This window comes from Polyodon spathula, chromosome 3 (assembly GCF_017654505.1).
Source record: "Polyodon spathula isolate WHYD16114869_AA chromosome 3, ASM1765450v1, whole genome shotgun sequence".
NCBI classification, from domain to species: domain Eukaryota; kingdom Metazoa; phylum Chordata; class Actinopteri; order Acipenseriformes; family Polyodontidae; genus Polyodon; species Polyodon spathula.
In genome coordinates this window covers 54,659,643-54,683,274 of record NC_054536.1, presented here as the reverse complement: position 1 = coordinate 54,683,274, position 23,632 = coordinate 54,659,643, and the positions used below count along the sequence as shown (strand labels likewise).

General features: G+C 40.6%; 1 protein-coding gene across 1 annotated transcript in view; it reads right to left on the bottom strand.

Moving 5' to 3' along the window:
* rundc3b (RUN domain containing 3b) overlaps positions 1-23,632 on the bottom strand; it is a 62,572-nt gene that overhangs the window by 11,613 nt on the left and 27,327 nt on the right. The window contains exons 2-6 of the mRNA XM_041245485.1: positions 23,457-23,572; positions 14,014-14,147; positions 11,112-11,197; positions 8,177-8,266; positions 1,840-1,920 (exon numbers count right to left, since the gene is read on the bottom strand). Coding sequence (XP_041101419.1) covers positions 1,840-1,920; positions 8,177-8,266; positions 11,112-11,197; positions 14,014-14,147; positions 23,457-23,572 — 507 coding nt within the window. The remainder of the gene's footprint in view (positions 1-1,839; positions 1,921-8,176; positions 8,267-11,111; positions 11,198-14,013; positions 14,148-23,456; positions 23,573-23,632) is intronic.

Sequence of the window (23,632 nt, the reverse complement as noted above, 5' to 3'; positions counted from 1 at the left end):
AACAAAGCAGACAGTAATATAATGGTTTTGGAGAGTGTTTGAACGCACAGGGTTTTCAACCGGGGGTATTTGTACCCCTAGGGGTACAAAGGGTCATAGGGTATGCAGAAATGCACAAATAAATATGAAAGTACAGTCTGACTATAATTTCAAAATTATCATCCACCTGTACGCCTGTGCGATTTCAATTGACTGTTTCCACACTGATATGAGTTGTGGATGAATTTTAGTAACAGCAATAGCGGCTGCTTGAATTGTTTTCAGTGTTTGATAAGAGTGCATTCACATTACCCTGCGTATCATTTCGAGTCAAAAATAGATACATTTCTTACTTGCAAAAGAGTCTACGGAAAGTGTAAAGTTTTATTGTTGTTAGTTATTATAGTTTTATCATGAGGTTCATGTTTTTGATATTGTAAACATTTTAAATGGCACACAATTATGCTGAAATGGGAGTAAATGGTAACATGATAAACATTTACAGTGCACACTATTTTTTATTATTTATAACGACTTTGCCAAATAGAAAGCAAACAAGTGAATTTCCAAAGAGATTCCCAAATACTGTGTTTTGATTCTGTGCAACCAAAGACTTGTAATTAAACATTTGGTATTCTGTCCAGAACCAGCAGTCTGTTAATCCCAAACTGTTGTGACATAAATTATAAATTAAATAAAACGGAAAGAAATAACTCAACTGTAATCAGATTATTCTGCCTTTTATTGCAACTGTGGAGTGAAAATTGCAAAGGGGTACTTGAAATGAAACCTTCAGACAGAAAGGGTAAAACAAGTTTTAGATTGTCTAGATTCTTACATTTAAGGCATCATATGCCAAATGCATTACCTTATTTAAAATACTGTTACCATATTATCTGTTCTGCAACTCTTATAACCATTAACCATGTTTATGGTAAAACATTTGAGTTGAACTTGACAGGAAAATGTATGTCACCACTGTATTTATGATTTAGCTGGCAATTCCACTTCTATTGTAATTTTTTTCCATACAATTAACATATAATATGAATCTGTGTATATAATGTCTAATGTCACAGTTCTGGTCTCTTTGTTAATTTAATATCCAATGCTGTACTTTTCATTTCCAGTTTTGATAAAATTGTGCTTTATATATATAATATAATATTATTTTTTATTATTATTATTTTATTTTTTTTTTTTAATTTTTTTAAAAAAAAAAGTTTTGTTCATACTGTATTAGATCTCCGGTGTCCACTTTTAGACCCTGGGGACCAGCACCTTTCGTGAAAAATACCGTTACCGCAATCTTGGTCTTAGAGGTCGGCACAGAGAAAATCTGGGACCTTACCTGTCGTGAAAAATACCGTTACCTGGATCTTTTTCGGGTAATGATTTAAAAAATAATAAAAAAATAAAATCTATATTAATGTTTTAAGTGCATGCTAAATATTTAAATACTACATAGTACACATACATTTAGTCCCTTCAGATCTGTAATCTTTTTCAGTACTGGATTAATTATTATATATTATTAAATATTATTAATATAATATTAGTTCATAATAGTATAGTATTAATACAATAACAACAACAACACAACAACAACACACAACAACAACAACAACCACAGTTTGAATACACTTATGTCAATTACAAAAGATGTAAAACTCTCATTTTGAGAGTATCAATTAGTTATGGGTCCACACACACATTATATATATATATATATATATATATATTATATAAATATATTTACATTATGTGACTTGACAGACACAGATTACATGTATGGAAACGTACATACCTTTGCCCACTCAGATATTGTCGTCCCGTATAACACAATTCCGGGATACATACCTTTGCATGAACTTCAGATAGGGTGTGTAGTCTATAACAGCAGGGCAGTTACCATTAAGGCCCTCACCCTTCAGACAAAAACTAAAAGAAAGAAAGAAAGAAAGAAAGGAGTACCATTAGAACCTAAACATATCAGAAGCTTTGTGTAAAACAGCGTGACTAAAAAGTTACTCATTTAATCACAAGCGGATGACTTGATCAACCTGCTAACTAGTCATAGTATTTTATAATTAGGGCTTCTGATTTTCAATTTTTACCGATAAAAAACAATACAACACCTCCGATACAAAAAAATCTGAAATTGGTGTATAAGCCAATACACACTGGAAAAACACTAGAAATGGTTTCTCAATTTACATTTAGTTCACTCCTTTCCCATTTAAAAAACAAAAATCTAATACAAAAAAAAAAAAATCTTTATTCGTTCTGAATACTTTAAACACACCCCAACTACCGAGTGGCAGCAAATTCCTACATTTCTATTGGAGACTCCGCTTGTGAGATTTAAAACGAGATTACAATTAAGAATGGAGCCTTGTTTGCAAGATTTAAAGCTATATTACAGTTAGATAGTGAGAACATAAAACAGAATTTCAAATTGAGTCGAAAAATGCCTATACAGAAAAACCCCAGAAGAATGTGCCCGTGACCATAAGGATTTAGTTGTGGAAGACAGCAAAGGAAAGAAGGTAAAATTTAAGTGTGCAAATACTGTCGAGTTACTACTATACATATTTTGACAGAAAAAAAAGGGTCAAGCATTTTGGAAAGTAACTGAAAACACTAATTTCATATAGTATATAAAAAACAAAAAGGTCATTAAATACAGTACTTAACAAAAGTAATAATTAGGATTAGGCTATTGAATTTCATAAAACTGCATTTCTTTAACACTTTCAAGTGAAAACTACAAACTGCCATGTAACAGGGAGGACCCTGTCACTGGTCCAGCTGCACAGCTGCTTATTAAACAGGAAGACTTGCCCACAGCTGAGCTGATCGGGAGGTCCTGATTGGCTGGGGGGTGTGGCTGGGGTTCCTATGCCTGTTTATGAATGCAGCAGTGCCCGAGTACGAGGCTACTGCTCGGCCAAAGCCACACAGACAGGCACAGAGTGAAAGCTTGCTGTGTTAACATCGAGGGGGAAAGTGTCCTCTCAGCAGGATAACTACCAGGGAACACTTCAACCATCAGGAAGACCCAGAGTTGCAGAGAGCAATGGGAGCAACAGCAGTAGGGTTAGGGGATTTCATCCCAGGACTAGGTATAGAGAGGGTTTCATAGTGTAGTAGTTTCCTGTACTGGGACATCTCTTTTAGTCAGGCTAGTGCTCACCTTGTGTGGCAAACTTTGAATTTTTAGCTTGGTTTTGTTTTCTTTTCTTTATTAAATCCAGAACTAGGATTACCATTGTTGGTACCCTAGCGTCGGGCCTGTGTTTATTAAAATCGCCGTGTCAACACCCACTGCTGTGTGTCTGACTCAGTATTATTCAATGACAACCCACGTTTGTAACATCACCCAGCTACATGCCATAAAACAAGATTTTTAAAAAAATCCAACGGAAAGGAAAATCATTTCTAATTACATTGGTGCTTTAATAAACGACGTGGTCTGTTATAGAATGGGACAATGACAGCTACCCATTATTGTACAATCAAAAGGTACAATAAACAGAATTCTCTAATCCTACAGAATTAACATTTAGCATTTTCACCAACATATCACAAAAGCTTAAAGTATTCATTATAATTTCTGCATTGTGCGAACCAGCACTGCCTAAAGAAAACACAATCTGAGCTACGCCTCATCATACAGTACTTCCTCACTCTATCATAATGTCACTGAACCTTTCATTCCAGTCTTGCAAAGTCACTTACCAGAGACTAAATAAAAGCCTTATTGCTTATTCACCACCCACGACTCAAATCCAATCTTTGACCAAGATCTGAAAGAGTTTATTTGAACCTCCCCTCACAGGAAACTGGCTGCCCAGAGAGTCTCTCCAGGGGTGACAGTAGATTCATTATCACCATTCATATTGGGATCTGTCCAGGCAGGCAGTCATTCAGGAAGTGAAAGGTCAACATGGGAAACAGCATCTACATGTGCTGCTTCCTCACTCCACTTCATCCCACACAGTCCCTGTCACTGAGATCACTGTTAGTTCATTTTCTCTGCCTAATTTGGACTTGCTGTTCAATGGGTATATGTAGCAGGCAGTGCTGTGTGATGCCGTTGTAAGAAAAGCTCCACAAGCACACCTGCAGTCATGCATTGATTTTTTCCTGTTACATACAGAACCTTTACCCATAGTTCAGGTCATGCCCCTGCCCTGCCTCCCCCTACCCAGTGGTTCTAGGTAGTTTCTCCAACGCAAGGTATACACACATACAGTGGTTTGCAGAAGTATTCATTCCCCTGCAAAGTTTTCACATTTTGTTAGCACCTGAGCATACTCCACAGCACTTTCAAATTAGACTTTATATGTCGAGTCTTCACAAACTACTCCACATTGATAACGTTAAAAAATGCGCATAGAATATAAATAAGTAAGATTTACAGAGAAAAACGGATTAATCTCATTTGCAAAAGTATTTAACCCCTTTGCTTCTGCAATCCTAAATCAGCTCGGGTGCAAATGATTTGTTTGAAAGGTCACAAAATTAGTAAAATGGTTTCAGCCTGTGTGCACTCAAAGTGGTTTAACTTATAGATAATATCGCTGAGGTATATAAAGACTTTCAAGCTGCAACTCGCATAGTGATCCAACAAAGCAACCATGAAGACCAAGGAGCTTTTGAAACAAATCAGGGATAAAGTGTTAGAGAGTCACAGAGCAGGAGAAGGGTACAAGAACATTTCAAAGGCACTGATTATCACAGTGAAGTCCATCATTAAGAAGTGGAAGATGCATCATACCACCAAGACACTACCCAGATCAGGTCGCCCTCCCAAACTGAGTAGTCGGGCAAGCAAGAAACTGGTTCAGGATGTCACTCTGAAGCCAACAATGACCTTGAGAGATCTGCAAAGTTCTGTGTCTGAGATGGGAGTCAGTGTTCACACATCAACAATAAGCCAGTCCCTACACAAAGCTGGCCTGTATGGACGGGTAGCAAGAAAGAAGCCATTACTCAAAAAGCCTCATCTGAAAGCACGTATGGAATTTGCGAAAAAAGCATGTAGGTGATACTGCTGGAAAAAGGTTTTGTGGTCAGACAAGACAAAAATCGAACCTTTCGTCTAAATTCCAAGCGTTACATCTGGCGCAAGCCCAACACTGCACATCACCCAGTCAACACCATCCCAACTGTCAAGCTTGGTGGTGGCAGCATCAAGTTATGGAGATGCTTCTCTTTAGCAGGGACTGGGAAGCTTGTCAGGATAGAGGGGGGAATGGATGGTGCAAAGTACAGACAAATCCTTGAGGAAAACCTGTTTGAGTCAGCCAAGAAAACTGGGGAGGAAATTCATATTTCGGTAGGACAATGACCCGAAGCACAAAGCCAAAGCCACACTGGAGTGACTGAACAAAAAGAGAATTAATGTTCTTGAGTGGCCCAGTCAAAGTCCTGACTTGAATCCAATCGAAAATTTATGGCGAGACTTGAAGATTGCAGTTCATCGTCGATCCCCAACAAACTTATCAGAACTGGAGCAATTTTCCCGTGAAGAATGGAAAACATTTTCACCATCCTACTGTGCAAAGCTAGTAGAGACCTATCCAGAAAGACATAGCAGTAATTGTTGCAAAAGGTGCTTCTACCAAGTACTGACTTAAGGGGCTGAATACTTATTCAACCAGTAAATTTCATTTTGTACACTTTCTTTGAAAGTTTTGCTGACATTTAACCTCCTTCTCATATAACAGTGTTCAGTTTAACCACTACAGCTTTGAATAAAAAAAGTTTGTTTAAAAAACTGTGCATACATTATTTGTAATTCATCAAAATGTGACATTATTAGTAGGGGGTGAATACTTCTGCAAACCACTGTGTGTGTGTGTATATATAAAACCCTAACTATCTGGCTTTGAGCTTCTCTAGAGAATCCTATGTGCCGTCACTGAGCAGCCTTCCTCATTTCAATAATCAGGCAAGTGTGTGCACTTTGCTAGCCCCGCCCACTCTATTTAAGTAGACAGCGAGAGAGTAGGTGGGGCTGGCAGTTTTAGGGTCCCATGGCTAAACAGATTATGAATGAAATGAGGAAGGTTGTTGAGTCCAGGCCTTTAGCATTTTTCAGACAAGTTTAACCCTTTGTGGTCCTACACCAATATTACAATTTTCTCTTTCCAGTCCAATGTCGGATCCTGTCCGACATCATCAAAAATACGTAAAGCACAGGTCTCTAGTCATTTTTTCTCTGGAAAACGCGAAGAAAACCTTTCAAATGGCCGAGGTGAGACCAATAGGAGCAGAATGAAACCGAAAAAGAAAAAAAGGCCAGATTTCATAGCCCCATGCATTACAGAGATAACACGGACATAACAAAGGAGGTAGCTGCTTCTGCATCCAGCGCTCAAAGAGAAGTTTGGTGATAAAACGAGTGATCAGGTGAGGATTAGTATGCATGTCTATAAAGAGGTATGTGAAAAATACAGCGAACAAGGGTTGGCTTGGCTGTAGATACAGTACCAAGTGTCCTTTTGCGATTCAATGCCTTTTAAACCTGTTTTACTCTGAAAAAAAAAAAATTAAACAGCGCGTGTGAAATAAACAGCACGTGTGAAAATAAATTGGACCTGACACGCCTGACAAGCGCTGAATAAATGGACTGCAAAGAATTAAAGCAAGTTTAAAGCCAGGTAAAGGCTGACGTAGAGAACCACACCACCACCAACAACAACAACAACAACTCGAAGCTGGAGAAACAGAACCCAGAACACTCAGAATGTTTGGAAAGCAATGACATTTGAAACTACCTACTCTAACAGCTTGATTTTCAAAACGCATTCAAAACAAAGGAAGCTGTTCTGAATATAAAAACAGGCATGTCAAAGCTGAAATTAGACAGAAAATAAAAAACATTTCAGAATGTGTGTGGAAGTGAAAAAACACTGAGGATGAGTTACCTTTCCCTGGGTATTGACAGCCTGAAGCCACTGGGTGTTCCCTTGTAAAAACACAGCAACAGAGAGATCCCACTTGTTCAGATCATTATGTTCCTACTTTCCTTACCATTAAAAAACATTTGTTTATGATATGAACACATCTTTTCAAAAATAACCCCAGCAGGAATGTAGTGCTTCTTAACTGAGCACTGCAGCTGTCTTATAGCTATAGACCTTTTTGAAAAGCAGACTTGGCTTCAGGATTATAACAACCTCAGATGATTAACTCTTACAGTGCAGAGATGTCAGATTCAGTGGTCAAGAGTTGTGCTGCACCTTGAAGAACTTATCTGAAGCAGCAGAGAGGTGCAGCAACTGGCTGTGGTTGAGACGGAAAGAAACGTTGATGCACAGGTAAGTCAGCTGGGCTGAGCTGAGTGTGGGATTGAGGGGGGCGATGCTGGGATGCCATAATCAATGTCGAGCCCTCTCGAGGTGTCGTGGGCTAGTTGACGAAACACCAAGGATGGAAGGTGCCCACTTGAAGACCCCAGAGATGTACCCTACTCAGCTCAATCCAGACGGTTGTCATGCTGATGCGCTGGGGAGACTGCACTGGGTTGATCCCCGGAGCCAGCATCGCAGCCATTGTATGTGCCGATGCGCTGGGGAGGCAAAATGAGCTGATCCCTGGAGCCAGCATTACACTTCAGCCATCAACACCAAACAGAAGGATATCTACATCATCAGATGGAAAACAACGCAAATGGATGGAGATGCAGATGGATCACATTAGTTCACTGCAAAGCTACGTCTTAGTTGGTGCTTATCTTGGCGAGAGCCTAGTTCAAATCAGCATGAAGTTCAACATCTACTTTCATGTAATGGAAATCATTACACTGGGTTGATCCCTGGAGCAGGCATCACAGCCGTTGTGTGTGCTTATGCGCCAAGGAAGCAAAATAAGCTGAACCCTGGAGTCAGCATCACACTTTAGCCATCAGCACCAGGCAGAAGGACATCAACATCATCAGATGGAAGGAAATGAAAATGGATGGAAACGCAGATGGATCACATTAGTTTACTGTAATGCTACATCTTAGTTGGTGCTTATCTTGGTGAGAGTCTAAAATCAGCATGAAGTTTTAACATCTACTCTCATGTAATGGAAATCATAATCAGCCATGAAAGGGGAAATTGTACGGCCTGTGGTCTGCTTTACCACAAAGATCAGATATGAAGAGCAGGCCAAAAGCAAACAGGTGTATTTGAATGAGTACCTAAAATCGATGGCATTGAGTCCAATCAGCATGTCGGCGAGCAGGTTTGCTTCCTCTCCCAGCAGAATTGCTCCATCTTCATAAAACCTCCTGTGGGGAGAGAATTCGTGTTCAGCTCCTGCATGTGACAGTCGGTTAGGTATTGAATTGATTTCTACAATTATTCGATTTTAGTGTAAAACTGAGTAAGGCTGCAGGATGGCACAAGATTCAAGTAAACACAGACATTGCATAATTTGTAAGGGTATATTGTGTACAGTAGTTATAAAAATATATAAAGCTGTCTGTATCTTTTTGATAAGCACAACTATAAAACAAAACCAACATCAACAAGAATATGTTTACTAGAGAAATACTGGTTTGTCTTTTGAATTTGACATTTAATCTAATTAAAAAAAAACATCTGTACTTTACATCCACTTGTATTGGTTTAGATCTACAATGGCTAGTGACATTTTCACATAATGCACGAGAGAGGCTCGATCAGGGATACAGGTTCTGCATTTAACTAAATGCTTCTGTATTTTGAAGTCAAGATTTTTTTTTCTGTGAATCCCTTCAGGAAATAGAAATAGAACAAATTCCAAAAGTTCTAAAAGGTATTTACTTTTTATTCTGCTTCTAACCTTTCAATGATTCAGCTCCCTCGTGGAATGTCATTACTTTTAAATGCATACAACGTCAACACTATTTTATATTTATTTATTTATTTATATTTTTCTACCGGTCAGAAGTTTTAGAACGCCCCTATTTTTCCAGTTTTTATTGAAATTTAAGCAGTTCAAGTCCAGTAAATAACCTGAAATGGTACAAAGGTAAGCGGTAAACTGCCAGAGGTTAAAAAAAAAAGTTTAGGTTACCAAAAACTGAAAAATAATCTACATTTCAGAGTTATACAAAAAGGTGTTTTTCAGGGAACAAGTAAGGGGTTGATACTAACAATTCCTACAGGTGTCCCAACTTATGTTGATTACTTACAAACCCTCTGTCAGTATAAAAGCAGTGTTGGAACAGACTGTGTCACTACACCCTCTTAAGCATTATTTGGACAGCACTGTACTGCAGGAAGTAGTATATTGCTATCATAATGGCGAGAAAAAGGCAATTAACAAAGGAAGACAGACAGACCACTGTAACCCTTAAAAGTGTAGGTCTTTCCTTTAGAGAAATTGCAAAGAAAGCCAAGGTGTCAGTGAGTACATTTTCCTACACCATCAAAAGGCATTTGGAAACTGGAGGAAACTCTGACAGGAAGAGGTCTGGCAGACCCAAAGCCACAACAGAATCAGAAGACAAGTTTCTGAGAGTCAACAGCTTGCGTGATAGGCGACTCACAGGACAACAGCTTCAAGCACAGCTTAACACTGGTCGAAGTAAGCAAGTCTCAGTTTCAACTGTGAAGAGAAGACTTCGAGCTGCAGGTTTGACAGGTCGAGTGGCAGTAAGAAAGCCATTGCTAAGATGGCAAAATAAGAAAAAGAGGCTTGCCTGGGCCATGAAGCACCGCCAGTGGAGTACTGAAGACTGGAAGAAGGTCTTATGGACCAATAAATCAAAATTTGAAATCTTTGGTTCATCACGCGGGGTTTTTGTACGCCGTCGAGTAGGCGAAAGGATGGTTCCTCGGTGTGTGACACCAACTGTCAAACATGGAGTAGGAAGCATGATGGTCTGGGGCTCTTTTGCTGGATTCAGAGTCGGTGACTTGCACAGAGTGAGTGGCGCCCTGAACAAAAACGGCTACCACAGCATTTTGCAGCTCCATGCAATACCCTCTGGTATATGCCTAGTTGGTCAGGGATTCATCCTACAGCAAGATAATGACCCAAAATATACCTCCAGGCTATGTCAGAACTACCTTAGAAGAAAAGAACAAGATGGTAGGCTTCAAATCATGGAATGGCCAGCACAGTCTCCAGACTTAAACCCCATCGAGCTGGTTTGGGATGAACTGGACAGAAGGGTGAAAGCAAAGCAACCTACAAGTGCAACACATTTGTGCAACAGTGTTGGGAAGAACTTTCCGAACAATATTAGATTTCCACTGTAGAAAGAATGCCAGTGTGTTCGACTGTTATATTTGCAAAAGGTGGCTACTTTGAGTCAAAAATTTAGATTAAATTTTGTTAAACAAAAGGATTCTATGATTTCTTTTTTATCTCCAATTGTTTATTTGTTCTATGCTTTAATTTCAGAGTACATTGAGACATAAAACTGCGTAAATTTCAATAAAAACTGGAAAAATGGAGGTGTTCTAAAACTTTTGACTGGTAGTGTATATAAGAAAAAAAAAAATTATATATAATTTTTATAGGAGGTGGAAAAATACATTCTGCAAGTAAGGTTATTAGCGCTTGACTGTTCGCCTGACAATGGCAGATTGAAGTTGTACAGTCAGGGGATCTTTGCCTGGGGCTCGGATCGGCTTTGGCATCGCGATCGCCACACTGAGCTATAGCACAGCGGGCCCTAGTGACCAGGGGCCCATTGAGCTTAAGCAAACACCTGCAGGCCTGGACTTGTGTTCTTCAGGGCCCCGTAGCTTACTGACATCCACTGTCAAGCTCCTGGGTTATTTGGATGAATGTTGGGATTGGAAGACACCCAGCTCTCCCGAGCTGTTGTGGGGAGGCAATGTAATGGGGCATTCTAAACTGAGGAGTAGAAATGGTGGCAAAAATAACCAGGCACTCTGAATTAAAAAAAAATAATAATAATAAAAATTTAAAAAAAGAGAAAAAAATTGAGATTCTGACACTTTCATAACCACTTTCAAAAGGTGCAATTTTGTTCATCCAGTAAAAGAATAGCAGAAATGGGAGAGACCTGAGCCACAGCAAGGGTTAAACTGTATTAGTAAATGCTGAATTGTGTGCTTCTAGATCAGTAACCAGAATGCATGAGACTCGCTACTCATTAGAATTAAAGTTGGAACCTGGTTGTCTTGAAGTCCCTCAGGGCTGTTAAAATGTATTCCGAAAGCCGTTTTTCCATTAGTGTAACCCTGATCCATGCTCGACCCTGAAACACAAAGAAAGGCAGGTTACCAGCAGGTATCGCGAGTACAGTAATACTGTAGGTAATCCTTACTGTACTTAAAATGCATGAGCACTGTAACCAACTATGATGTGTAGGTATTTAACATTTAAAAAAAAAAAGTTGTTAGCTTTTAATTAAAAAGAGAACCCTATTAAAATGTATTAATTATACAACACGGAATTATGCTTGCTCTCTTTATTTGCATTTCTTAGTCTGTCCTATTATAAACACTCTTATTTTTTATGTGATTTGTCTTATCTTTTTTCACTGGGATATACAGTGTCTTGCAAAAGTATTCAGACCCCTGACCAATTCTCTCATATTACTGAATTACAAATGGTACATTGAAATTTCATTCTGTTCGATATTTTATTTTAAAACACTTAAACTCAAAATCAATCATTGTAAGGTGACACTGGTTTTATGTTGGGAAATATTTAAGAAAAATAAAAAACAGAAATATCTTGCTTGCATAAGTATTCAACCCCCACACATTATTATTTGGTAGAGCCACCTTTCGCTGCAATAACAGCTTTAAGTCTTTTGGGGTAAGTATGTACCAGCTTTGCACACAGTGTCGGAGTGATTTTGGCCTATTCTTATTGGCAGATTTGCTCCAGGTTGTTCAGGTTGGTTGGACGACGCTTGTGGACCGCAATTTTCAAATAGTGCCACAGATTCTCAATGGGATTGAGATCAGGACTTTGACTGGGCCACTGTAGGACATTCACCTTTTTGTTCTTGAGCCACTCCAATGTTGCTTTGGCCTTGTGCTTGGGATCATTGTCCTGCTGAAAGGTGAATTTCCTCCCAAGCTTCAGTTTTTTAGCAGACTGAAGCAGATTCTCTTGCAGTATTTTCCTGTATTTTGCTCCATCCATTCTTCCTTCAAATTGTAACAAGATGCCCAGTCCCTGCTGATGAGAAGCATCCCCACAGCATGATGCTGCCACCACCATACTTCACTGTAGGGATGGTGTGTCTTGAGGCATGGGCAATGTTAAGTTTGCGTCACACACAGTGCTTTGAGTTTTGGCCAAAAAGCTCTATCTTGGTCTCATCTGACCACAAAACCTTTTCCCACATCGCAGCTGGGTCACTCTCATGCTTTCTGGCAAACTCCAGAAGTGCTTTCAGATGGTACTTTTTTAGTAATGGCTTCTTTCTTGCCACCCTCCCATACAGGCCAGTGTTATGCAGAGCTCTTGATATGGTTGACTGGTGCACCATTACTCCACTCCCAGCCACTGAACTCTGTAGCTCCTTCAAAGTGATTGTTGGCAACTTTAATGGTTCACAGGTGGAGGCCAATGGTAAGGTAATTGTGTCCTCATTAGGGCAATTTCTTTCATCGGTGCAAACTGGGAGCTTCCACAGCACAGGGGTTGAATACTTATGCAAGCAAGATATTTCAGTTTTTTATTTTTCTTACAAATATTTCCCAAAATAAAACCAATGTTGCAATGAAATCAATTTGGTTGGGTTAGAGTCTGCATGATCCTCGCTTATACCTTTTCAGTAAGAGAGTTATGCAGTGCTACCACATGCCTTTGAAATCTAAAGGTATTAATCTAATTTCCATACTCTGCTCCAGTCTGCTGCACTTGTCATAACATCATGATCTTACTCCCAGTCCCCATGGGCAGCAAGGCTCTTGGTTAAAAAACAACACTCATGTTCTGATTTAACATTGAGTACAACATAATAAGTACATGGATATCACTCTAGAACATAAGCCTACAAACAGGTCATTTATTTCATAGCTAAAATCTACAAATATTTATAGTATAAAACCTACACTACAGTCAGCACACGAAGCCAACACATTTGTATGTCAGACCATTTCTAAGTAAGAACCCATGATAGTGGAAGTTTATTACACACATTCAGGTCAAACCAGAAGAGTTCCCATACAACCCTTACAGGCAGTACACAGTTGCAGACAAAAGTATGGGCACCCTACACTTATATCATAATTCAAGGTAACAGATTAAGCACAAGCATTTGGTAAACTTACACCACTTTTTAATAAAATAAAAAGCAAAATACAATTTCTAGAAATTTAACAAACACTATCAAAAAACAAACAAATGTATTTAAGTATTCGTTCATGACACAATGATTGTATTTTGTGGGTCCTCTTTTAGCTTTTATTACACCTTCTAGACATTTATGATCATTCTTAACCAGTAAGTTACATCTTGTTGGTGAAATCTGAGCCCATTCTGTCTTGCATATTTCCTTCAGCTCAGACAGATTGGATACAGCTTTTTACTGATCAGTCCAAAGCATTCCAGAACTTTTAGCTTTGTTTCCTTCCAGTATTCCAGGAGTTAGCTGTATGCTTTGGATCAGTGTCATATTGGAAGATAAAAAGTCTGCCAATCAGCCTACAAGCAGATGGTATCATTGTACAATGTTCTGATACATGGCTGCATTCATTCGATCTTCAATCACATGAATGTGTTCAGTCCCTGAACTGCTAAAAAACACCCCAATATCATGATCAAACTAACCCTATTTATAACTGTAGGTATACAGTTTTCTTCATTGAAGGCTTTCCCTTTTTTCTCCAAACATCCGATTTTCTTTTACTGTACTATATCTATTGAATTGGAATTGAGACAGAAGTAGCTGGTTTGGTTTCATGCCGCATTCATCATAACTCTCTAATGGTAACACGTTGTACAATTAAACAACCGCATGTCATTAGTATAAAACACCATGGTATGGTGGGTTTTCATGATAGCATGATCCAGCTGATTGTATCAGCGGAAAGCTCAGCAGTTTCTCCTCACCTTTGCCCTGGAGGAGCCCACATTCTCCATGCTCTCAATGCTGCTGATGCAGTTGTGTGGCACTTTGCTGCAGGCCACTCGCATGTAGTCCCAGAAACTGCGAAGGCTTTCGTAGCCAAACCAAGTGATCTGCCCTGGAAGAGGAATCAAGAACCCAAATGTCAGTATACAGAAGCCAGGACAGTCACAACTAATGACTGTCACACACACTATTATTATTGACAACTGGTACATAACAAACTGACTATGGTGATGATATACCAAAGTCAAGATTTAACCCGTTTCTTGTCTGACTGTTTGTTTACAAGGCTTCTTCCAACTTCACTCATGTGCCAGTGATTTCTAATACATGAGTAGATGTTAAAACTTCATGCCGATCTGAACTTGGCTCTCGCCAAGATAAGAACCAACAAAGACGTAGCTTTACAGTAAACTAATGTGATCCATCTGCATCTCCATCCATTTGCGTTTCTTTCCATCTAAATTATGTTTATATCCTTCTGCCTGGTGTTGATGGCTGAAGTATAATGCTGGCGCATCAGCACACACAATGGCTGCGATGCTGGCTCTGGGGATCAACCACAGTGCGGTCTCCCCAGAGCATCAGCATGACAACCGTCTGGATTGAGCTAAGTAGGGTACAACTCTAGGGTCTTCAAGTGGGCACCTTCTATCCTTGGTGTTTTGTCAGCTAGCCCACAACACCTCAAGTGGGTCCCCCACTCAACTCAGCCCAGCTTACTTACCCATACATCTGTGTTGCTTTCTTTCTATTGTGCTTGAGATCCCCATCCAGAATCTTTCCGTCTCAACCACAGCCAGCTCCTTTCTACTGCTTAAGATAAGTTCTTCACTGTGCGTCACAACTCTTGGCCACTGAACCAGACATCTCTGAGAAACCAGGTTATATAGTGTGCCACAAATCCTCGACAACCCACCTCCACTGGGTAAACCTGGACTCTCCATCCTCACAGTTCCGCTTCAGCAGTAGGTTGAGTGTACCAAAGTTTCTTCCTCTCATACGCCTCATCCATAGCATCCTCCCATGGCACTGTTAACTCTACCAGATGAACAAGGCGTGCTGATCCAGACCACAAGACAATGTCTGGTCGAAGGTTAGTGGTGGCAATCTCAGGTGGAAAAATAAGCCGTTGACCAACATCTGCCAGCATTTTCCAGTCTCTAGCAGCTTCCAGTTGTCCTGGGCGAGGCTTGGTTTTAACACCTTTTTTGGTGGTTGCTCTCCTGGATGGAGGAATATTGTCTTTTGTGTGTAATGCTTTGATGGAACTTATTGGTCAGGTTATGCTTGTCTTCCAATGATAAGGAAAAACATCGCAGCACCTGGTCATAGCGCCAAGTAAACCGTCCTTGGCTAAGACCCACCTTACATCCTGTCAAAATGTGCCTTAATGTTGCAGGTTACTAGCACAAAGGACATGAGGGATTCTCACCCACCCAGAGGTTTAGGTTCTGTGGTGATGGGAGAACATCATATGTTGATCTGATGAGGAAACTGATCCTGCTCTTGTCAGCCATACTTGCGTTGTTCCACACTCTCCCATCTCATCCATTATCTCTGCTTGGCCTGCAAAATGGCCTTTACACACCTCATCCTCTCCTCCTGCTTTTGCATCTTGTTGACTACCAGCTTCCACTGTTGAGCTAGGGTTGCCTTGTGCCAAGTAGGAGGAGCTGAACTGAGACCAAGACCCCCTCTTTCATGCTGAACTTGTCCCATTAATATCACCAATTCAAAGGGCAGCCTTAGCATTCTCCATGCATTTGTTGCGTGAATCTACTAATGTCATTTCCACTTAAACTCTTTGGTTAGAGCAGAGACTGGTAGCTCCATGTGAAGGGTTGGCTTTGCAGGGGTGATGTCAGACCAGAAACAGAGCCAAAACAAGTGAATGGCAGGGCAAAACTGAAGTGCAACTGCACTCCATTTTATTAAAAAAACAATAAAACAGTTTGAACAAAACACTGAAAATACAGGGCGTGTTGGCCAAACAAATAAACAAACAAGTATCATGCTGGTGTACAAACCAACACGTATCGCAATCGTTTATCCTAGTTTACTACCTCTTCCACAGACTTCCGTCTCTCCTCTGACACTCTCCTCCTGACAGAGACAGCTGCATGCTTTTATACAGGTGACCACGGCCACCTTCTGCACGAGGTTTTCGTGAATGGGGACTTTAACCCCATTCATGTGACTATATTATGAGACTGGCTTTTCACCGGTCTCACTACAAAAAACAATATCGGACGGCTTTCGTCATTTTATAATATATATATACACACACACACACACACACACACACACACAAAACACTGGCTTTTGCCACCGTATTAACACATAAATCATAATACAAAACAATAATAAACAAAGGGGCGAGACACTCCGCCAGACTGCAGTATTCTTTTACCATAAAGACCCACTCTGCTGATGCAGTGTAGAACTCCCAACCATTTCCTGACATATGAACTGATTAAAGCTTCCAGCTTTTCAATTGTTGTCAAGGAAACCTCGTACACAGTCAGTGGCCACAGCAGTCTTGGCAGTAGACCAAACTGAAAGCACCAGAGTTTCAGTTTGTCCGTGGAATACATTTCAGATACAGTACAAAGATTTTGTTAAACTGCTCCAAATAATCAAATAATATTGGTGTGTGTAAATTAAGCCCAAGTTGACAAGTACTCATTTCCAGTACGTACAATCAGTACAAAGCCTATGTTAGTGTCCATGGCAATTATACTGAGGGCATGTATTTACCATGCATAACTAGAACCCTGTTTCCCAGCATATACTGTAATATTTGTCTATAACAATCTCCTGATACCCATTTTGTTTTATTAATAACATAAAAACATTTGTGAACAAGGAGGACTTTTGACTCATCTAACATCATCTGGCTCCTAATAGCCAATTGATCTCAAAACTGTGTTAAGTTTGGTCTTAAAGGATCCAAAGGATTCTGCCTCAACAACAGGACTAGATAACCCATTCTATACACTTGCTACTCTGTGTCTTCTTTGTGTCCTGGCCATCTCCACATAATTTCCAACTGTGTCTTATGGTTTCTGTATTAGACTTAAGATATTGGTTAGGGTTAAGTATGTTATCTCCTTTTAAGATTTTAAAAGACTTCCATCATATTGTTCTAGGGTAAACAGATTCAGTTCTTTCAGTCTATCTTTGTAGCTTATTCTATTAAGCCCTGAGATTAGTCTGGTTGCTCTTTGTTGGCCACTATGTCCCTTTGGTGTGGTGGTGAACACAACCGGAGCCCTGAGGCACCCCAATGTGTACATGGCCCCATCTTGTGTTTCCCTCTTACAAATACTCTCTGATTCCTATGTCTCAACTACTGTATCAAATGACTTTCAAGGGGTGTTACACTTTTTTTTCGATACCGCATTTGGGTATTTATTACACTTAAAAATATAAATCTCTAAAGCTATGTTTCAATTGGGACGGAGCCCCAGTTAGGGGTCTGAGAAAAGTCGGTAAACTTGATTTCGTGCCAACGGTGGACGTTACCTAATCAGCTTCCAACAAGAAGGATGCGAGAGGCAGAATGAGGTTTGTGAGTATATTTTAGTCAGCTAAATACAGGGGGTTGTTGAATTAGTCTGTAAATAGCAATTACACAAAAAAATGATCTATACATACAGAAGTTTGTATAATATCCTGTTGCAGACTGGACTGTAGACTGCAGCCCCAGTTTTTATTGGAACGAGGCATGATTGAGTTTTACAGAAATAATCCTTTAATTGTATGGAGTAGAGTATGTTTTGTTGTTTTGTACAGTAGACTGTTTAGATCATCGAACAGTATTTACTGCAGTTAGTAGCCAAGCCATATCAGAAAATCTCAATAAACACTTCTCAGAAACTTTTATAATGGGAACCCTTTATATATATATATGATATATATATATATATATATATATATATATATATATATATATCTAAAAAAAGGAAAAGGAATGGAGTTGATTTCTCTGCTCCACTTTCATCCATACTGACATGGGGGTGGCAATTGATTGTGAATGTTCAAGCAAAATCTTGTAATTTGCTTTATTTCCACTGTAATGTGTTTTCCAAATGTTATGTACAGTATCACTGGATGAAGCTGCATGATAAATTGTACAGCTTTCAGCTGCTGTGTGCATCATTCTGCAACTCTCTAGCAAAAAGTATACTCAAATACAGCAGAATTCAATGTAAAACTAACAATTGCACAGTATGACATCCATATTAAACTTTGTATCAAATGCCAAGGTAAAACTGTTTTTTGTTTTTTTACACATTTCACATTAAAACTAAACTGGTAAAACTAGACTTGTGTGTTTTTAAGGAGCAACCAACAGTAATGCAAGGGCACCGAAGAACTTTATCATAAAGAAAACCAGCTCTCACATTATATTTATATATACAGTGCCTATACAAAGTCTACACCCCCTTGAACTTTTTTCACATTTTGTTGTGTCAGTGCCTCAGAGTTTCATGCATTTCAAAGAGGATTTTTCCCCCACTTATCTACACACTATACTCCACACTGTTAAGGGGGAAAAAATTTGAGAAAAATATTATATATTCAAAATATAAAACTGAAAGATCATAATTGGGTAAGTCTCCACCCCCCTGAATTAATACTTGGTGGAAGCACCTTTGGCAGCAATTACAGCTGCGAGTCTGTTGGGATAGGTCTCTACCAACTTTGGTCAAATATTGCCAAATCTAGGTGTGCATTCATCTTTACAAAACTGTTCAAGCTCTGTCAAGTTCCTTGGGGAGCACTGATGGACAGCAATCTTCAAGCCATGCCACAAATTTTCGATTGGATTTAGGTCGGGGCTCTGACTGGGCCACTCGAGGACATTTACCTTTTCGTTCCTTAGCTACTCCAGTGTAGCTTTGGTGCTGTGCTTATGGTCATTGTCACCTTTCAGCATGAACTTCCGTCTGAGTTTCAGCTTTCTTGCACAGGGCAGCAGGTCTTCCCTCAAGGACTTCTCTGTACTTTGCTCCATTCATTTTCCCTTCTATCCTGACAAGACATCCCCATAACATCATGCTGCCACCACCATGCTTCACAGTAGGGATAGTGTTCTTTGGGTGATGCACTGTGTTTGGTTTGCACCAAACATAACCCTTTGCATTTAGGCCAAAAAGTTCCATTTTAGTTTCATCAGACAACATAACTTTTTGCCACGTCTACAGAATTTCCCGAGTGTTTTTTTGCATACTTCAAACAGGATTCAAGGAGGCTTTCTTGAGTAATGGCTTCCTTCTTGCAACCCTACCATAACAGCCAGATTTGTGGGGTGTTTGGGAAATTGTTGTCAAACCTTGACCAGTCTTGGCCATAAAAGCCTGTAGCTCTTGCAAAGTTGCCATTGGCCTCTTGGTAGCCTCTCTGATCAGTCTCCTTCTTGCTTGGTCATCAAGTTTGGAGGGACAGCCTGATCTAGGCAGGGTCTTGGTGGTGCCATACACCTTCCATTTCTTAATAATCGCCTTGACCGTGCTCTAAGGGATATTCAAGGCCATTTTTTTATACCTATCCCCTGATCTGTGCCTTTCAACAACTTTGTCCCGGAGTTCTTTTGAAAGCACCTTGGTGCTCACGGTTGAGTCTTTGCTTTGAAATGCACTACCCAGCAGAGGGAACCTACAGGAACTACTGAATTTATCCTGTAATCATGTGAATCACTACAATTTAACACAGGTAGAGGCCACTTGGTGTGTTATTTTGAATGTGACTGGTTATACCTGATCTAATTTAGGATTAGTATTACAAGTGGGGTAGACACTTATCCAACCAAGCTATTCAGATTTTATTTTTAATTAATTTTCTACAAATTTGTAGAATATTTTTTTCACTGGGAAGTTGTTGGGTAGGAGGTGTAGGTAAATGAAAAAAAAAACAATTTTAATGCATTTTAATTCCAGGCTTTGAAAGGCAACAAAAGGTGAACATTTTGAAAGGGGGTGTAGACTTTCTTTAGGCAACCTAAATGTGACATACAGACATGTAAAGATGACAGGGTGCATGTGTATGGATGTCTTCACTCGATATGCATTCACAGTATACAAATATAGCTAGATCTGAGCTCCTAACACAACATGTTTTATACAAACATTACAACCATCAATGATATCCCTATCTGCTAAACACGAAGGCAGTACTAAATGCCACTGGTGGGTGACAGACTATTATGTGAAACTTTACAGTACAGCAGGTTGATTGACAGGCATAATGGGAATAAAAAAAGATAAATTTTACTGTGTGGATTCCAAGGCATAACATCTGCTAATTATTCTGAATCGCTCATTCGTATTAGCTCTATGCATTAAATTCAGTTTTCTTTTGCTGCCGCGTGTAGGTGGTAAAACATTCCTCCAGCTAGTCGCATTTTCTGTTCTAGTTATATATTTTTTAAAATTTATATTATATATATATATATATAATATATAATATATATATATCTATATATATGATTAATATATATATATATATATATAATTCCGAGGTTCCAGTCACCAAGGTCAGTATGATTAATGGTATATAATTCCAAAAATTTTGTACTATAAAGGAGCCACTTACAAGCAAATCATGACACATTATTTCAACTGCACTTTATTAATTCACGTGCAGTTGTACCGCGACAACTGAACGACTGATTAGCAATCAAGTCTCGGTACAGATGCATTAAAGCTGCATGTTTTCACTCACTCGGGGTTGTGTGTTCAGCGAGTGGAGAACGGGATTGGAGATGGAGGTAACAACAATAATAATAATAATAATTAAAAAAAATAGAAGCTCATCGTGTTTTGTCTGTTTAGTCCACTTTGTTTGTCTGTTTGTTTTGGCGAATGTGCCGTGTCCTGTATTTTTGTTGTTACAACCTTTTTTATTTACTGTTCTGTTAATTCATTAAATGCTGAATGCAAGCAAGCGACCAGCTCCACCCAACTCCACCACCTCTGTGTTGTTTATTTCCTGGTTCCTGTTTCTGGTCTGACGTCCCCCACTCCAGCCGTCTTTGTGACACGTGGCGTCATCGTGGGATTACCAGCGCCTCCTAGACGCAGACCAGAGCAGGAACCAGGAAATAAACAGAGAGGTGGTGAAGTTTAAAAAAAAAAAAAAAGTCAGACGACACCGTCAGTTTGAGTGGCTGGATCCAGGACAATGCTGGCCTGGAGGCCCAGTCCATGCCCATAGCCATCCGGGTCCTGTGGCTGATGGACAGGGAGTGATGGGAGGCGTATGAGAGGAAACACACCAAACTCCCTGGAGGAAGGGGTGGAGTTGGTCCTCTGCGACCTGGAGGCAGCTATAAATAGAACAGCAGCCCAGGTAGCAGGGTCTCCAGCGCCCAGGCGGGGGGACCGCGAGAGTCCAGCACCCAGACGGGGGGACCGCGGGATCCAAAGCCCGAGAGGGAGCTGTCCCCATCTCCACCAGCAGAGGGTGAGTGCCTGCTGGTATCACTTCCCCTACTGTCACTACCTGGAGGAGCAGGTGCTTCCTCGGCCTCCATCACCTTCCCCTGCAAGTGAGGGAGAGCCGCACCAGTCCCCTGCAAGTGAGGGAGAGCCACACCAGTGCCCTGCAAGTGAGGGAGAGCCACACCAGTTCCCTGTAATAAGGGCAGACTACACGCCTCCGCCACCTCCGCCTCCAGGAGCAGAGCAGCAAGAGCTGCCTCTGCCTCCGCCACCAGCAGAGGGTGAATGCCTGCTGGTATCACTTCCCCCACCATCACGAGGAGAGGAGCTGGAGCTGCCTCTGCCTCCATCACCATCAGGGGGAGAGGAGCAGGAGCTGTCTCTCCCTGCACCAGAAGGACCAGGACTAGATGCTGGCGGTCCTCAGCAGCCTGTGCATAGGTTGCTGAGGGAAGCACGGGGAAGAGGGCCACCACCTGCACCCCAGCTTGTCCTGACTCCCTGTCTCGCTTCGCCCAAGGATGCTTGTTGCTCCGCATCGCCTGGGATCGCTGGAACTGCTTCGCCAGGAGACGCAGTCAGCTCTGCTGAGCCGCAGGGGTCAGCGTGGCCACAGCCCCACCAGAGGGAGCTGCCAGCTATGAAAAAGGGGGAGAGGTCAGGAGACCACCTTCCCCCGCAGCTTTTCTGCTGCTGGACTTGCCCTGGCTGAAGGAGTCAGTCTGGGAGCTGTCAGCATGTGTGCTGACAGCCGCACCATTGATAGCATTTCCGCTGCCAGTGGTACAGTGGGAGGAAAGATTCACCCCACTGTCAGCATGTCTGCTGACAGCATGGCCAGTAGCAGCCTGGCTACTGGCAACTGGCAACATTGCCGCCCATCAACCCCTTAAAGCCCCTGTTCTTGGCCCAGGACTTTGAGTGAGACTTTTGGGATTTTAAGGGGGAGGTGGCCATTGAGGCCATGTGTGCTTTGCACAAGGGGGGGGGTATATGTGGCAAAGTGCCTGCCCCTGTGTGTATTTTGTGTTATATGTTGTATATTAATGTTGGTGTATAGTCATTGGTACATGGGATATAAATGGATCTGTGTAACACGAGTGTTTAAAATGTATATTTGTATTTAGGCACAGGATTGCACAGCACTTCACGTGCAAGTAAAAAGTGTAATATGTGAGCACTGGGAATTGCACTTTATTAATTCACGTGCAGTTGTACAGAGACTCCAACTGAATGATTGATTAGCGATAGTCTCGGTTCAGCTGCATAAAAGTTGCATGTTTTCACTCTCGGGGTTGTGCGTTCGGTGAGTGGAGACAGAGGTAATAATAATAACAGTTAAAAATAGAAGCTCACCATGTTTTGTCTGTATAGTCAGTTTTGTTTGTCTGTTTCTTTCGGCAAATGTGCCGTGTCCTGTATTTTTGTTTGTTACAACCTTCTTTATTTACTGTTCTGTTAATTCATTAAATGCCGAGCGCAAGCAAGCGCTCAGATCCACCAAACTCCACCATCCCTCTGTCGTTTATTTCCTGGTTCCTGTTTCCCCACTCCTGCCGTCTTTGTGACATGGTCTTATCACTAGTTTCTACTCTAATGCACTCTTTAGTTTCTGATGGATTCTGCTGGCGGGTAATTATGTTCAATAGATTTTGGTTTACAGAGATTAGCAGTTCAGTGGTTGTGATACAGAGAAACAGTGCAAGTGAGCAAAGGGTAGCAGAATCTATGGAAGAGAACCAGGCTGTTGAAGACAGAACTCTGCTTTATCTTCGAAGACTAGGAATTGCAAGTATTCTCAGACTTTTTAAAGAGTTGTTTAAACTGTCAAATACCCTGATCAAGTTTTAGGAAATTAGGCCCAAAGTAACAACTATAAACATCTTTACTGCATATCTCTCAGTGAGGCAAATTACCTGCTTCTCAGCATTAAGAACAATGGCAAACCCAAAAATTTATAAAATGGCCTTTGTCACCTTTCAGCCGATGACTCAGAATTTGCTCCAAGATAGACACAAAATTTAGTAATTCGGGAGAGGAGTCGTCAATGGTATCTAAACAGGAGCGGTCGATGAGGGTCTTGACAGAAAACCTGCAGTGGAAACAGAAATGTTCATGTAAATTGGTTTTAAAACAACAACAACAACAACAA